Source organism: Orbicella franksi, chromosome 12, assembly GCF_964199315.1.
Source record: "Orbicella franksi chromosome 12, jaOrbFran1.1, whole genome shotgun sequence".
NCBI lineage: Eukaryota > Metazoa > Cnidaria > Anthozoa > Scleractinia > Merulinidae > Orbicella > Orbicella franksi.
Genome location: NC_138156.1, coordinates 23,341,749 through 23,358,761, shown reverse-complemented (window position 1 = coordinate 23,358,761; position 17,013 = coordinate 23,341,749). Strand labels below are relative to the sequence as shown.

At 39.8% G+C, this 17,013-nt stretch overlaps 2 protein-coding genes across 2 annotated transcripts; both read left to right on the top strand.

The window, feature by feature from the left end:
- Window positions 1-2,287: 2,287 nt before the first annotated feature.
- On the top strand, window positions 2,288-7,267 carry LOC145462321 (putative oxidoreductase PXDNL). Its single transcript, XM_081445816.1, has 5 exons — window positions 2,288-3,338; window positions 3,712-3,766; window positions 3,893-4,175; window positions 5,400-5,649; window positions 6,521-7,267. Exons 1-5 carry the CDS (start codon window positions 2,805-2,807, stop codon window positions 6,806-6,808), a joined length of 1,410 nt encoding a protein of 469 aa, XP_081301942.1. The 5' UTR covers window positions 2,288-2,804; the 3' UTR covers window positions 6,809-7,267.
- Window positions 6,981-8,403, top strand: LOC145462320 (salivary peroxidase/catechol oxidase-like). Its single transcript, XM_081445815.1, has 3 exons — window positions 6,981-6,994; window positions 7,399-7,958; window positions 8,309-8,403. Exons 1-3 carry the CDS (start codon window positions 6,981-6,983, stop codon window positions 8,401-8,403), a joined length of 669 nt encoding a protein of 222 aa, XP_081301941.1.
- Window positions 8,404-17,013: the final 8,610 nt, after the last annotated feature.

The window sequence follows — 17,013 nt, the reverse complement described above, 5'->3', positions numbered from 1 at the left end:
TTTTTAAAGGTAGAAACTGGTGACAATATCCATGCCTCTTTCAAATTCTTGTGAAATATCAACTTTCCAAAATTTATTTATTTCATCTCCAGTGACCGTAAACCTAGTGACTATGACCGTGACCGTGAGACGTTAAAATTGGTACAGAGGTCATGAGAAAAAATCTAAGAACATGTGACCAGGAGAGCTCAAAATGAGAAACCTCAGTTGTCAGACCTCACAATCACTGTGAAAATCATTGCTAGTTTTAGATCCGGCGGCAACTGAGGGTGGAAACACTGGTGGTGCCGGGCAGCCATGGCGTGAAAAAAAGCAGGCGAATTAATAGCCGGGAAATTTGGCGCCAAAGGTGATCGCGACAAAAAATGGAAAAATTTTGAAGAACCAACACATAGATGAAGATACAGGCTTCGGGAAGTGAGAGAGAAGAGAGTCTCTCGACTCGAATGTGCTCAGATAGTGAAAGATAATTTGGTCAATTGCTATCTAATGATAGCAATTGACCATTTATTTTGAAATGCAACTTAACTCATTCGAATGCAATATATAAACACCTAAAAAAAAATTTAAAAGACAATTTGGTCATTTGCTATCTAATGACAACAATTGACAATTTTTTTTTAAAATTTGACTAAACCACAATATATGCTGCTTCAAAACAGACGAACTGATATAAAACATACGGGCTTGCACATGTTAAAAGTCCTGACCAATATTGCCAAGAAGTAAAACATCTACTGAAAATATTTCCTGTTATTACAGAATTTTGCATCTCCTATCGGTTATCGATGGAAAACAAGGCGCGGTCGAGATGGGCTCCGTTTTCACAGAAGTTGACTGTGGTGTTTTTCACCTTGAATCCTAATTGATTGCATCTTTGGAAAGGGAATTTTTGTCCGATAAAATACACCGTTTATGTGAGTATTGCACACCAATTGAAACTGATATTATTTTTTTCTCGAAAACGTCACTCATGTCCATATTTGTTCAATTGAGCATTGATCCTCGTACTTAAAACTTAAAGTAATTCATAGGTTCCAATTTGCTTCGTGGTGCTTGCGTTAGGGGTAGAGGTATTGATACTGGCTTGTTTAAAGTGGTCAAAAATGCGATGGCGAATAGTTTCGTGTCATAGAGAAAGTCAGGCTTTTATCAAAATGAATTATGATCAACGAAATACACAACATGTAACAAGTTATTGATTTACGCCTGAGCGATTTTGCCTACCATAAATGTTCACTAAGGCATTAAAAGACGTTTTTATGAATTGAGAACAAGTAATCGTAATTTTTTCTTGATCAAATGCATACACACTGTGTTTGCTATAAAGTTTCCTCTATAGCTAGCTAAGAGCACCAACGCTAGACCCCGAAACTATAACGTAAAAACCAATGCTTACCGATGCAATTTTTCTCATTTTTCGTCTCCCTTCCTTTGTAAAATTAATATTTAAAATTCATAGACCACTTAAAGACATTCCTAATTAGAAATAACATTTTAGCCCTTTAATCAAATGAAACCATCTTCAAATTAGGGGGAGTTTAATTTTTTTTCTTGTCGTTATCGCAGCTCATTTAGTCGTAATGTAGAACCGATATATGCTTGTTTTGTTTCCAAGAATACTTTTTCTGGAAACAATCGGACTTAGTGACATAATAAAAAGAACGACAAAAGGTCTTTTAGTTGAATATTGATCGCGGAGATTGAGCTGAGAGCCCAATTTAATATATTGATCGGTATCAGGCCCATATAGCGTCCATGCATGAGTTGATGTAGAAGCACCAACATTATACCCCCATAGTCATCACTAAACAAACTTCTTTTCCGACAGCTTCTATTAGCTTGTTGACAAGTTTCCCTTCCCTGTCTCTGTACGGTATGAACGTAATGTTTTGCAAATGTCATGGACTGACTCAATAGTGAAATACTACATGACGTTGAAGGCTGGTGAAAGGTGACTGTGCACGCGTTCTTCAATGTTGAAGATGATTTCAAATGCTCTTTGTGTACAAGTCCCATGTTGAAAAACAGTTAAGAATAGTTTTAATAGTAGATCCTTTTTCAGAAGAAATCCATTCCAAAATAAAAGAGTCCTAGTGATATACGATGATGAAATTTAACCTCTTCAAATCGCTTATGTTAGTTCCTTTCAGTATGAATTAAATCCTTCTATAGTTTCTTTTTCAGTCAAATCTCTGTGAGGTTTACTGATTTTTTGTTTTTGTTTTCTTTTAATTGTCCAAACAGGTGTAACTTGAACACTGGTGAACTAAAAAAAATGCATGAACAATGGTAAGTAGAGGAAAAAAAATCTTCTTTTATTACTAAAACAGACGGCGCTAAAACTGCTTCAAGCACATAACTTTCTTAAGGGTAAGTAATGAGAAAGGCTGCCATGGTAACAAGAAGGAGTTGTCAAGTGAAGACTCTTGGCAATATAAAAATGTCGAAGTATTAGCGAGAGAAATAGTTTTACGAACTAGTCCATTTTTCTTTAGGTTCTTGACCATACTTCTTCAGTTTTGGTTTAATTGATCCTAGCTCTTTGGTGTTTTGCTTTATCCAAGAGAAAATCCTTATTTTGAGATACCCTCAATTTGAGAATTCACAATTTTGTAAGTCGCATCACAAAGTATAACTTATAACTTGAGAAATAGCTCCGAGATTTTGGTTCTCCTGCTTATTGAGCTTTAATTAATTCAAAACACAGGGCTCTGCAGTGGTTCATCTTCCTCACAGTCACATGTACGTTGGGTTACCCTTCGCTCAGTGGGACATCATTCACTCGAAGTATTCTCGAGTCGATGATAACAGGACCTTGTGAGCCGGTGACGCTGGACATTCAGCTAAGCTGCTTCATTCGTCGATATCGCACGTTTGACGGCTCGTGCAACAACTTGTGCAACGTCACAAGAGGGAGTGCCCAGAGGCCGTTTTCACGCCTACTACCACCTGCCTATCAGGACGGAAAAGAGGCGCCGCGTAGTCTGGGATCGAACAACCAGCCACTTCCGAACGCGCGAAACGTCAGTAAGATGGTGTTTGCGAGCTCCACGGGCAACTATGATAACGCAACGGCGAACTTTACCCACATGACCATGATATGGGGGCAGTTCCTGGATCATGACATCACTTTAACGCAGCTAAACGAGTCTGCTGAGTGTGGAAATAATAGCCTTCCATGTCGGGGGCCTGAAGAGGGATGCATCGGTATCGACATTCTTCAGGGGAATGAATTGAGAGATAATCGAAGTGCTGTGTGCATACCACTTCGTCGATCAGCAATTAAAAACGGTGAACAGGTAAGGTACAGATCGGTTATTGACCAAGCCTGTTTTGTCTAGGTGGTAAAGGTAAAGTATGCATATGAGCCAGGTGGCCCATCAGGTCAGAGCTTATCCTGTTTTCTGTAGCATGAAGCGGCTAGTAATATTTCTATTTCCCTTTGGATGGAATGCTAGTCCATCGCAGGGTTACCTCAAGCATTAAATTAGCCGGCACCCATTCGTACACCTGGGCGGAGAGAAGCACTGTGAGAGTTAAGTGTCTTGCCCAAGAACACAACACCATGTCCCCGATCAGGGGTCGAACCCGCACCGCTCGATCCGCTCGGAGTAGAGCGCACTAACCATGAGGCCACCGCGCCTCCACGTTTGGTCATTTGACTGGACATTAATTGGTCAAGATATTTTTTCTTGCACAGTTTGGTAGTCAAAGGCTCGTGCATATACCGAAAAAATACAAATGATCCGTGAGGTACTCCATGGTATACCACGAGAAAGCGTTACATAACTAGCACTCTTGCAACGTGTTATAATTCTTTTCTATTGAGTCACATGGCTATGAATAAAATCTTCTTCACAACTTGTTAACAAATTTGCGTGACTTTAAGACGTCAAATTGTCTACCACTGATTTGCAGGTAAACGTTGTCTCAGCTTTTATTGACGGGTCGCAAATTTACGGGACCAATTGTAAAGAGGCAGAACTCCTTCGTGACCGGAGGGCTAATCTCGGGCTGCTACGGGTTGTCCCGTTCCCTTCCAGCTCCGCCGAATCCCCCATCCTGCCAAAGGCCGGGCCGGAAACTTTCTGCAGATCTCCTAACTCCACGATGAAACCTTGTTTCCGTGGCGGCGAAAGTAGAGCAAACGAAAATCCAGGTAAATCGTTTACGTAAACAGCTTTACAAATACCCGTACGAAGTATAGCGTGAAACCAAACAACATGTAGAATCGAGATTATTATCACTTTGTCGGGCATTGAGGCGCATTTGACGGGCTAAAATGGAGAATTTGGCTTTCAGCCCGCTGACATTTTAACACTTACCAATAAACTTGATCGAACTTTCCTTTCGTGCCTCTTACAATTTTTGACAACTCAATTGTCAAGATTTTGTAATGTTTAGCCATCTTCGCTTGATGTATTGTGTATTTCCACTGTGCTTTCCTTGAGGGAAAATAAAAGTAGTTCAACTTGTTGAAGCTCGAGTGATTGTTCGGACTGCTCCGTCGTCATTATTTTTTTTAGTTCTTATTTTCTCAATGCACCTCTAATGTGATAATAATAGCTGCAATACAGTTTATGTTTTTGAGCGTAATTATGTTTTGGGCCCTTCTCAGAGCTCATTTAATTTTATCCCTCGCTTAGCGGCTTGGGCCAGTCTAAAAGGAGTCTGACTCGGGCCCAAAACATATTTATGCCTAAGAACATAAATTATTTTTACCACAATTGCTGCTAATCTCGCAGTCTGATTGGCTAATTTGCCGTTGTCGATAAGAGTCCATACCACGCTGCTCGCGTCAATGTGTCGTGCAATGCCTTTTTCAGCTCGTGCTCTGAAAAAAACATTTTCTTTGATGTTGATATTGTGGTAAAAAACAAATCGAAATGTGGTTTAGCGTGGTCTGTACTCCTATCGACAAAGAGTACGCGCCATTACTCTTTTCCTAAGCATTTTTTTCTTATTGTTTCTGCATGTTGACCAAGTTTGCAAAAGTTTTGAAAGGAAAGTCTGACAGGTACAAGTAGCTCATTTGCATAGTGCAGCGCGTGCACTTTCAAGTCCGAGTCGGTGTTTTCAATTGTCAATAAATCTTGACAAAGATATCTTTCGTTATCTTTGATATTGTGGTAAAAAAACAAATCGAATGTGGTTTAGCGCGGTTTGTACTCTTATCGACACCGAGTACGCGTCACACAGTGGTCAAAATGTGGTAGACTCACGAGGCGCAGCCGAGTGAGTCCAGAACAACTTTTCACCACTGTGATGACGCGTACTCGTTGTCGATAAGAGTACAGACCACGCTAAACCACATTCGATTTGTTAAATTGTTTTAGTACTATTTTTTAATGGCTCTCAAAATATAACGAGGATATTTAATTATTACAGGTGACTAGGTGTTGTCCAGCTAGTCACAGGTGTGGAACAATTGAAAGTATAATAATTTTTTCCATTTTGTCGACAGCGTTGATGGCCACGCACATTGTTTGGGTCCGGGAACACAATCGCATCGCCAAGTACCTTCATGTGCTTAATCCATCGTGGCTCGATGAAAGACTCTTCCAAGAGGCGCGCAAAATCGTCATTGCTGAGCTACAACACATCACGTTCAGCGAGTGGCTTCCTATCTTCTTCAGTGAAGACTTGGTAAGCATTTAATAAATCTAATATTTCGTTTTAGAGAAGGACGGGGGAAAGGGTACACTGCAGTAACAGTTGCATTTATAGGATTTTTAAAGACTCAAGCAGCCCATTAGGCACAAGATAAGCCATACTTCTAACTACACTAACACGAGACATCGATTAAATGCGAATAGTTTATTGAGGATGCGTCAGTCAATCATTTGATGTAGATGTATTCCGTCTTACAACATAATCTGCATCCTTACAAATTACCACTATAGGTTCTAACAATTAGAACCTGTGCTATGCCAGATGCAAAACATCACTAAAAAACTACCCTTTAGATGTGGCCAAAAAATATGTGGAAACAGTATCTTCATCTACCTCTACATCTACATCTGTATACGTAATCTGCAAATGGATTCTTCACCTAATGCAGTAGCTCGCGACCCCGAGAAAAGGGTATGAAATCAATAAGGTTTAACATTTTATAATATTATACATACGCGCTGTTATAACAAAAAGGTGACTAAAAAAGTGGACTGACTAACCTAGAATGACCCAAATCTCCCGCCAAATGTCTTAATAGTCCCTAAACGTCCCATGAAAACCCGCAAGCCTCTCCGTCGTACCGTCAGAATAATAATTTCTGACTAATTCGTCCCTCGATCGTCAGAAATTACATTTTAAACAATGAAGGTTTTGAAGGTATTGGAGTATTTCTGTACATTTTTAAGAGCGTTGCAGTTCACGTCAGGTTTTGGGCAAATGTCGCCATCTTTTTTCCTACGGAGGATTGCTGTGCTTATGGCTAGCCTCAACTGCAACGCGACTTTGCATTTGCAAACAATGCATAGGTCGAAGGCCCCGCATAACTTTACTCTCTATCTTTCAGCAAAAACGTGAAAATATTCTTCTGGAACCATCAGGAAACTACTTTAACGGTTATGATCCAAAAGTCAATCCAGAGATCATAAACGCCTTCGCAACGGCGGCTTTTCGAATGGGTCACTCTATGATCAGGGATGAATTTGGACAGTTTGACGGGCAGTTTAGACAACAAGGTTTTATTCCAGTGAAAACATTTTTTGACCCGTCACCTCTGTATTCATTGAGCAAGAATGGTATCAGTGGAATCTTGTTGGGATTGGTGGCTCAAGCATCTCTAAACGTAGACAGGTAGGTTATTAATGTAGTCACAGCTATTACATCCTACATATGAAGACCCAAGTGATTTAAATTTCCCTGTCGGGAGAATGGAGGATAGTCCGTAGCGAGTTGTCCGCGAGATCATCCTTAGTTTTGAAAATGAGGGAAACGAAGGGCCAACCCAGGGAGGAGACTCCCAAATAAAAATGACCGGGTGCACGTGGGAAATTTTGGAAAGAACCTCTCAGGGTTACCAACTCCTGTTTTGTGGTCGTGGCTTGAAATTGTTTTCACCCTTAAGAGGTGTCAATTCTAAATCAACACATTATCTCCTGTCATATTACCGCGGTGGACCTTTTGGGGCTGAACATCTTAAGAGCTGACAAAGACCGTTTTTTTAACCCCTAAAAGGTATTGCGAGCATCCCCGTCCTTTTTATATGGGATTCTCCTCGGGGGCATATTACAAGGGAACAGCGACTGTTTCAAATGTGATAATAACGACGAAGAAAATAACGATGGCGATAACGATGACGTTGACAGTATCCTCGACAACCACGGCAATAACAACAACGGCAACGATTATATTAACACACATGCTACTCATAAATTGATCACACTTTAGATTCTTTGCACCAGCCGTACGAGAGAACCTGGTGACACCTGGACCACCAGTCCATGGGATCGTGGGTGATCTCTCAGCTATCAACATCCAACGTGGTCGTGATCATGGTTTGCCGCCATACAACCAGTTCCGAAAGATCTGCGGCTTGAGTCTCGCAGCGTCCATTGACAACTTCACGAACATAAACGCGGCTCAGCGAGAGAGGATCCGCGTGGCATACAACGATAATGTCAACGACGTCGACTTGTTTGTTGGAGGTTTAAGCGAAAGTCCTTTGCCAGGAAGCACAATGGGTGCTACCTTTACTTGCATTCTTGTTAAAGGGTTTAAAAACCTTCGTGAGGGAGATCGCTTCTGGTACGAGAGGAATGATTCCTACACTGGATTTACAATGGCTCAGTTGAATGCGATTCGAAATGCAACCCTAGCAAGAGTAATATGCGACAACTCAGATGGGATTGGGCTTATCACGCCGAATGTCTTCCTGGAAAGGAGTGTGTCCAATGATTTGACAGACTGTTTCAACCTAAAAATTGTCAACTTGAATGAATGGAAAGAAGGTAAGAGACTGCCAGATAGTTTATAATCCCCTGGAGTGATGGAAAGGGGTCAACAGAGTCTCTGCTGGAGAATCTTTGCTAGTGTTTTCCGAGGACACAGATGTGACTCAGCTGATCGCTGAGAATTGGTCAGACAAATAAAACGTTAAACCTTTAGCTGAGCAATGACGCTTTCTATCTGATGATAAAAATCCCATCAAGTTAATCAACAATTAGACCCGTAGCCCGCAACAGCCACGGGTCAATAGCCCACGAAGCGAAGCCGAATGGGCTATTGACCAATTAAAATGCAGGATCTGCATTAGTCTACTAGTTGGGCGATACTAATTTCCTTTATTATACATCCACAGAACCTGGAAGAAAAGAATCCTGCCAACACAACATTGATGCGGAAAACCTTTTGCATCGTGAACATGAAGGGACTAACGACTTTGCTTCTGTGTAACTAACTTACTGAATTATAGTCAGGAGGAGGGGAGGAACTACCATATAAAAGGGACAAGGGTGCCCGTCGTACCTTTCAGGGGTTGAAAAAGCGGTTTTATTACCTCTTAGGGTATTCAGCGTCAAATGGTCCACACCGAAAACTTTTGCAGTACCTTTATGGGTATTGAGCCGAAAAAAATATGACAGGAGGTAAATGTGCCATTTTAAAATGGGTACCTCTAACGGTTAATAAATTTCCATGTCAAAATTTCCGACGAGCTCCTCCGTCCTTTCTATACGGGATTTCCCCCCAGGGCTAAGTCCAGGTAGTTTGATGTTTCTTCTCTCGATTTGGGATTTGGGATTGAGATGGTCGTCGGATAAAAGACCCAGTAAGGGTGCCGAACGCGTGTTCGTATGACTAGCACAACTGGCGTGACTAGCTTTACGATTAGTTTGTACCCTAGCGTGACAGGTTTGTGCGTAACAGAATAAATAAACATAGTGGGACCATGCGTTATTAGGCCATAAGTATACTGCTCGTATGTAATAAAACCTCTTAAGGGAACTCAATCACGATATTTTGAGTTATTTTGGCCATGCAGTACAAAATTGCCTTCAAATTGAAGGAAACCTGAAAATAGAAGTTTAAAACACTAAAGAAATCATAATAATAAAACATGATGAAAGAAGGATGGTTCAGGATGGAGAAGAGTAACACAGGTTACAACCGACGCACTTGAAAAATTTAAGCTAAACTTTTAAAGATGCGCAAACCGGACGTAGCTCCTTTAAATTAAAATAGCGGGATCAGTCGACGCAATCACATCAACCTCATACCCAGGGTCTTAATCGTGGTTTTAAATAAACAGCCAAAGTAAACTAACGATTCTTTGGCATGCAATAAGCGTCAAAGCTTTTGGTGGCTATGATCAGTGTGTTTATAATTAAAACACGAAATTGCGAAATGACGAAATGGCGTTACGAGTAAGAGTAATGCCCGGGGGATACTCCCAGAAAAATTGGATAGGGGTGTGCAACCCGCTTCCCAAAACCTTTACTCTATTTATGACTAAAATTTACGATATTTATGACCTGACCAAAAATTCAAAGCCCTATTCATGACATGGCACAGTTGCCGTAAACATAATTTATGAGGGGCTTTTGTTGATGGTCTTCTCGATAATGATGAAAAAGTAGCTTCCTCTAAAAACATCAAATTCAAGACTAGAATGCAAAAACCATACACTATTTAAGACCAAACTGGCCAAAATCGATACCCTATTTATGACCAAAACGGCTGAAAAACCCTACCCTTTGGGGCTGCACATACCTACAGAGCCCATACAAGAGAGTACCTAGTACCCCCCAAAGGGAAGTGACGTGGGATACTAAACAGTTCGATGTTACATAACGCTAAGAAATGATAGCACACAAACTGCATTCAGTTCAGTGCAAAGCACTGAAGAAAAAAAAAAAAAACATTTTATCTAATTATCTTTCAGCACGTTGCCAAACATTAGACTATTTTAAGCTGTTAATTCGTCACTCTGCCGTCAGCAGTCTATAAAGGTAGGAAAGATTGACGTATTCTAAAAGTAATGATATTGATCATGAAAGTAGGACATCAATGTTGAGGAGTGTAGCGAATCCTAGAAACGAAGTAAGCTCCGTAATGCGGTTTTGGTGAGGTTTTGCGGTTCGCGGGGTTGCGATACAAAACTAAGTCTTCCGATGAAATAGGGCGTGACCGTTACAATGATGATTGAGCAATACTTTCACGTCCTTGTTCTCATACTTTAGAGGATCAGTGTGACTCTAGCTTCCCGATCTGTGGTTGAAACCCTAGTGTACAGCTATCAAGTGTAAGTTTATTAAGCTGATTTTCCGTGAAGCGATGTTCCTTTTTCATTATTAATTAACTTATAATTTTCTTTTAACCTTGAATTTTGGCACTCCTGTAGTGACGCGAAACGTTGAGCATCAATATTGATAGATATTTCCTTTAATCTTCTTGCCTTGTTGCTCCAGTGAAGTGAATGATTTTATACAATTTAGTTGAGGTCATGGACTTTGCTCGTACGTGATACACCACTTCTTCCTCATTGTCCTTCGTTTTCCTTCCTGTCGATTTTTTGTTGAGGGCATTCTTGAACCACTAGCTTAGCGAGTGTTTGCGCAGTGTGTATGCCGGATACTGACCTTGTACGTCAAAACCGTACCACGAAACTCTTTTAGTTTCTAGGATGAAATTAAAATAGCAAACTCAAAGACAGAAATATGAAGATTCCATGAGAGTATCAGTTTAATAAAAAAACGGACGATTTCTTTAGGGTTCGTGACTTTTACCACTAATGATGATTTTAGTGGTTTCATTGAATGCCGACTGAAATTCATGGATCTTAATTGCTTTACAATGTGGGCAGAATCCATGCTTTGGGAGCAGAAAAACTTTCATTTGTTATGCGTTTTCTCTGAGTTTTCCATCGTTACTTTCAGTAACGTGTTATAGATTTACCAAAGATCTACGAAGTTGTTTTTGAAACAACGTTAAATTATACAACAGTCTGCGTAATTTTGATGCCCACGCTTCGCCAATTATGATTAATTGCGTTCACGAAGTGTAACGAAATCGTAATCCAGACTTTGGGACAATGAACACCGCTTTGGTCTCCCAGCAGTAGGGGCATAGTACGTCACGCGTGTATGTACGAGCATGTATGTGCTTAGATACGGTGGAAGTGTGTAAGGTTTGGCGTGTGTTTTCGATCTGCTCGCCTTCGACCGGGTAACTGAACCTGTGCCATCAGGAATGAATATTTTGTTACTCGGCGGCGGAAAATGTCTATGAAATGTGGTCAGAAAACAAATTTTCCGAGTCGTGTAGCTCAGCAAATGGCCATTAAACTGGTTAGAAAATAAACTATCCGAGTTGTGTAGCTCGGCAAATAGCTATGACTTGATTGTTGTCAGAAACCAAACCTTTCCCAGTTGGGTAGCTCCCCAAAGACCGTGATTTGTGGTTAGAAATAATTTAACTTTTTCATTCGTGAACACAAGATGCAAGTTCGAGGAATTTTATCAAATGCAAATGCAAGGTAACTTTGTCAAAGTATTGGTGATCCGCTGGGTCGTCAAGACGTTATTTTTTCAAGAAATGTTCATCACAAGTGTTGGAGATTAAGTTTCGAAAACAGTTAAAAATGCCCAGTCTCCTTGGAAAATAGATATGTTTCTATTTTATTAAAAACACTTTTACGGGTCGCTAGTTTTTATTAATAGGGACCTTACACATATACGACGGCGACGGCGAGGACGACGCATAGTAGAAAATGTTTGTATGTTACTTTGAAATTTCGCATTTATTTGGACCTATCCAGTGAATTTGTCGGTATTAGAACTTGACCTTGCTGAATATGCTACGAATGCGTTCAATTCCAGATAGAAATACGAAAAATTAGCGGTTGTGGTTCACATTCTCCAGGCAACGCAGACTTTGGTCATTTCACGTTGTTGTTTAGCAGAAGACGGCAGAGAAATGTACCAAGAATTATAATGCACGTGCACAGCTATTGTTTTGCTCATTAAACCTTTTGTTTGGTGACGTTCTCGTTGCCGTTGCCGTCGTGTTTTGCGTATTAGAGACCTTAAGCAATGACGACGGCGACACCAAGGACGACGCCTAGAAAAAAAAGAATTTATATTTTACGTCGAATTACGCGGATGCCTATATCTGTTCAGTACGTCTATCGGTCTCAGAACTTGCTCAAGCTTAATATGTAATGCCAGCGTTCAATGCCAAAAGAAAATACGAGAAATTAGCCTCCGTCGTTCACGTTCTTCAAAATACGCAGAACTTGGTTAGTTATTTCACGTTGTTGTTTTGTAGAGGACGGGTAAGAAATGGACAAAGATTTATAACGCAGGTGCACAGCCATTGGTTTGCTCATTAAACCTTTTGTTTGGTGGCGTTCTCGTTGCCGTTGCCGTCGTGGTTTGCTTAAGGTCCCTTCAGGCCCGTTTACACAGGCGATTTTTGTTGCGCTAAAGTTGCATCGAGTTTCAAACATGTTCGAAACTCTTGCGATATCGCGGCGACAAATCGCACCGAAAATCGCACCTGGTTTACACGTGCGATTTTGAAGATGCAACTTTAGCGCGACAAAAATTGCATCGAGTTGCGGCGACAAAAATCGCCTGTGTAAACGGGCCTTTCAACGTCACATGTAGATTTGTCATTCGATCGCCAAAGTTGACCAAACATGCAAAGTATTCGCGTGATATCAGCTCTTATCGACAGTAATTACTTTATTACACAATATTGGTGAGTTACACGATAAGCTTTTGGCATTTCACTTCTAAATAAACTGAGAAGATGGCTTAGTATTGATCAGAATATCTATGTGCTAGTTTATTTTGCTGAGAAATAAACTTTGTTTATAAAAACAGGATAATTTACGACTAAGGTAACAACACAATATGTTAAAGTGGCAATACTTGACTACAATATTGGCACCTGTTTAAGACTGAGCTGGATTTACACAATACGATATAGGATCCAAGTTCGTCACAAAACTGTTGTAAAACTAAATATAAATCTAAGAAGCTCTTGAAAGAGTCAAATAGTGCTGTTCTTGCGGCGTTTCCAGGTAAGCGGAAGCTCAGGCTAGTCCCTTAAATAATTGTGGTGAAACATTGCTAACGCTTGGCATATCAGCTGCAGTTGAAAGCTAAAAACGGCATCGATATTGGAGCCAATCTTTTAGAATGATTTCTAGCAAGTTGTGTAAGCTTAGAGGTTAATGAATACAATCATATCCTTCGTCATAAAATAACACATACGTATCAAAATGAAAATACAAGCAATACGAAAAAAACCTCAACGCTGTATGTACCCGTATGAATTCGAAAAGTGTCTATTAAGGAAGAATATTTCGGTGAAATACCGTCAAAATTAAACGTCGGCCAACTGGCTTGAAGTCCAAGCAACTGTGATAAAGACCGCCTTTATGGCGATAGATTTCAGTGACGCCTAGTTAGAATATATAAAACTTTCACTGCAGTCTGATGAGCGAGTGATGACTGAGTGAATATTATGTATAATGAATATACCAAAGCAGCTAATTTTTGTGCCAAGTGAGAAAATGGTCGCAATAGTTCATGATCAGTGATCTGACACATGGAGACGATATACGCTTAAGATTCTCTGGTCAGCTTTTCGGTTGAGTCAGAAACAAGTTTAAATGTGAACATGTAAAGGGGAAAAATTATATTAAAAACAAACTTCAGAGGGTTTTTCTTCTGATCATTTCTCGTACTTATTTCATATGTATTTTTCTTTTAAGACGAGTGAGAAAAGCAAGAGGAAACTAGCCGATTATTAACCCAACTCTGCAACAAATTGCTGATACTTAAGTTATTTTTAAGTACTAAATACACGTAATACTGACGTCAATTCATAATCAGTGGAACATGGTGCCGTAACACTACATACTATGAAAAATATGGAGAGTTATATTTTTTATGTTTTTGAACATCTAGACGACTAAAAGTCATGGACATATCAGTAGTATTTAGAATTCTTGTGAAATCTTGGCTCGTCAATTCAACAAGCTTCTTCGTAATCCGTAAAATTTTCACACTTTTTAATTGCTCTGAGCAAGTCTTTTGTGATATTGTCTTTCTGTCAACTAAGACCTTTCAACCCGACTATCCTTTTTATGGGCCGTTGAGCCCAGTGGAAGCGTAGAACTGTTTGCCTCCTGGGTGAAGTATTTATTTCCGCAGATTTTTGCAGAGTCACTGATCGTGTTGTCTTCCTGTTTGTTGGCTGTTTCGGTGCGTGTTCCGTGCACGCGTAAGAGTGATACATGTAAGAGATACACCAAAAACGCAAACAAACAACAACTTGTCGTGATCGGTTTATGTATCTGCCCTCCTGATTAACCCATAAGGGATAATAAAGGGGTGGATGCCTCGAGGCAAGCAAAGAAAATTGAGCATTATCATCAGCAAATCGACATTTAAGTATTGTTGAAGAATCACTTAACGAGGCATAAAGAAATCAAAACAAAATTTATTGGGCATTAATGAACTCTTTTAAAAATAACTCGAAGAACTCCCGTATATATCAGTACTATTGTAATTACCATCAATATATCGCGAGTTCTGTGCTTACCTGTCACAAAATCTAATATCACTGGTAATCAAAACAAAATTCTCACAAACACCTAATTGGTTATTAGCGAGCCCTATATTAGAAAACCAATGAGACAGTAGACGTGCTATGCATGAGTGATCCTCATTGGATAGTGATGCGTCATGTGCACGTCAGCTCCAGGACTAACGCACTTGAATGGCTTTCTTTTCTCGTACAAGTCAAAGGAAACAGAAGTTTTATGTGACGAGTTCTATTCCCCATTATGTTTAATCCCTTACTATTTTCGTACAATTTGTTGTAGACGCAGTTTTTCTTAAGGACAAAACTTCCTTTTGCTGACTCTCAATATAACACTTGAATCTGTCGGATATTCCGGGAAGCCGTCACGAATTGACGCAAACACAAAATATTATCAAGGCCATTGCAGTCTCAGTTGTTTATTTTGTTTTCTGAAGTAGCTCAGTATAACTGCAATATATTGCAAACATTATGAACATTTAGGCCGTGACAACTTTTTATAAAATGGTTGACTCTGACAAAGACTCTAAAAGAGTCTTACGTTGTTCTCAGTATATATAGTCGAGTGTAGTGTGGCGATGAATCAAACACTCAACCACTTGTTTTTAAAAAGGTGTTAAAGTTGCACCTTTGTTCAGGGAATTCCGAGTGAGCTAAAAACAGTGCTAGTTATCTTTACAGAAGATGACTTCTCGCAAAAATAGAGTTGATCGATATCGCAACGTCAGCGACTCCTCTGCGGTTAGCGGCCTCTCTTCGTACGCAGCATAGTTACTGTTCAAAGAAAATCTGAAGACGTCACGCTACCAGAAAATAACTGAATACTTACGAAAGTCCAAACGGGGTCCAATAACATGTAAACCATCTTGTGGCTGGAAGTCTAGCAACACACTTCCCTGATTTCAACTTATTAGAAGCGTTTTATTCGTGCAAGCTAAACGCCGCCTGACGCGAGGCTTTAGTTCTGATCATCTCTTTATTATGACCTCTGACGTTCTGACATAAAAGGGGCTCACAGAATTAGGAGTACAACCACTTAGGGCAGATTAGAAAAAAAAGCTTTCACTTGAATGATCACACAAGAGCGTTTCTTCCAGAAATCAACTTGCTCTCGATAATAACATAAAAAGCACTGATTGACATTTTGTATTTGAATGGTTTCAAATTTGAGAGTGTTATCCAGGCACAAGCTTTAAAGCTAGAAGCACTTTGTACATCGCAATAAACACTTGTAATGGTATGCTTAAACGCGGTTTCTTCAACTTGTTGTTCAGCGCGTAAACTTGACCACATAAGAGAGCGGCTTAATAATTTTTTTGACTAACAGCTTTCTCTAAATGGTCACCCAGCGGTCCCCAGTTAGAACCACTACTAGGGTTATAGCCTTGTTCTCGGATGCCTTCCTCGTTTTTCCCTCGCTCGTTCCGACCAGCCATGAATCTGACAGGCTACACAACAATCTGTCTAGATGAAATAACTCGACTTCGTTCTTGGGTTATTACAAGACATTAGACTTCTACAACGTTTCATTCAGTCTAAAGTTTATTAGTTATATTTTAAGTTATCAAGACTTGGCGCCGTAATTTGCTGGGGATCGAAATGCTAATGCTAATGCGAAATGGTCCGCGGTTTACCTCGTACGTCAAAACCCCACCATGAAACTATTGTGGTCTCTAGGATTCGCCACACTCCTTTACATTGATGACTTACTCCAATATCAGTAATCTTAGAATACGTCAATCTTGCCTTTAATTATAGACCGCTTACATATCACTAAGAAATGATACTAAGGCATACACACAACACAATATTCAGTTCAGCGTAAAGCACTGAAGAAAAAAAAAACATTGTATTTAATTATCTTCCATCGCGTTGCCAAACATTAGCCTATTTTAAGCCGTTGTTCGAAGCTGTTTCTTCGTCATTCTGCCGTCAGCAGTCTATAACTGTGGGCAAGATTGACGTATTCTAAAATTAATGATATTGGAGTAAGACATCAATGTTAAGGAGTGTAGCGAATCCTAGAAACCAAAATAGCTCCGTAGCATGCGGTTTTGACGTACTAAGTGTACAACACACACACACTACAAACACTTGCTAAACTAATCTTGGTCCAACAATACGCTAAACAGAAAAGAACGAGTAAAAAACGACACGAAGGACAATGAAGAAAAAGCAGTGCGAGCAAGTTCATGATCTTAACTAAATTACATACAATCATTGACTTTACTGGAACAACAAGCTAAGAAGATTGAGAGAAACATCTATTATTCAACCTTTTGCGTCACTGCAGGAGTGGCAAAAATTCAAGATTAAAAGAAAATTATTAGTTAATTAGTAACACTCCGCGAAAATTCAGCTCAATAAACTTACATTTGATAGTTGTACACTAGGGTTTCATCCACAGACCGAGAATATGAGAACAACGACGTGAAAGTATTGCTCAATCAT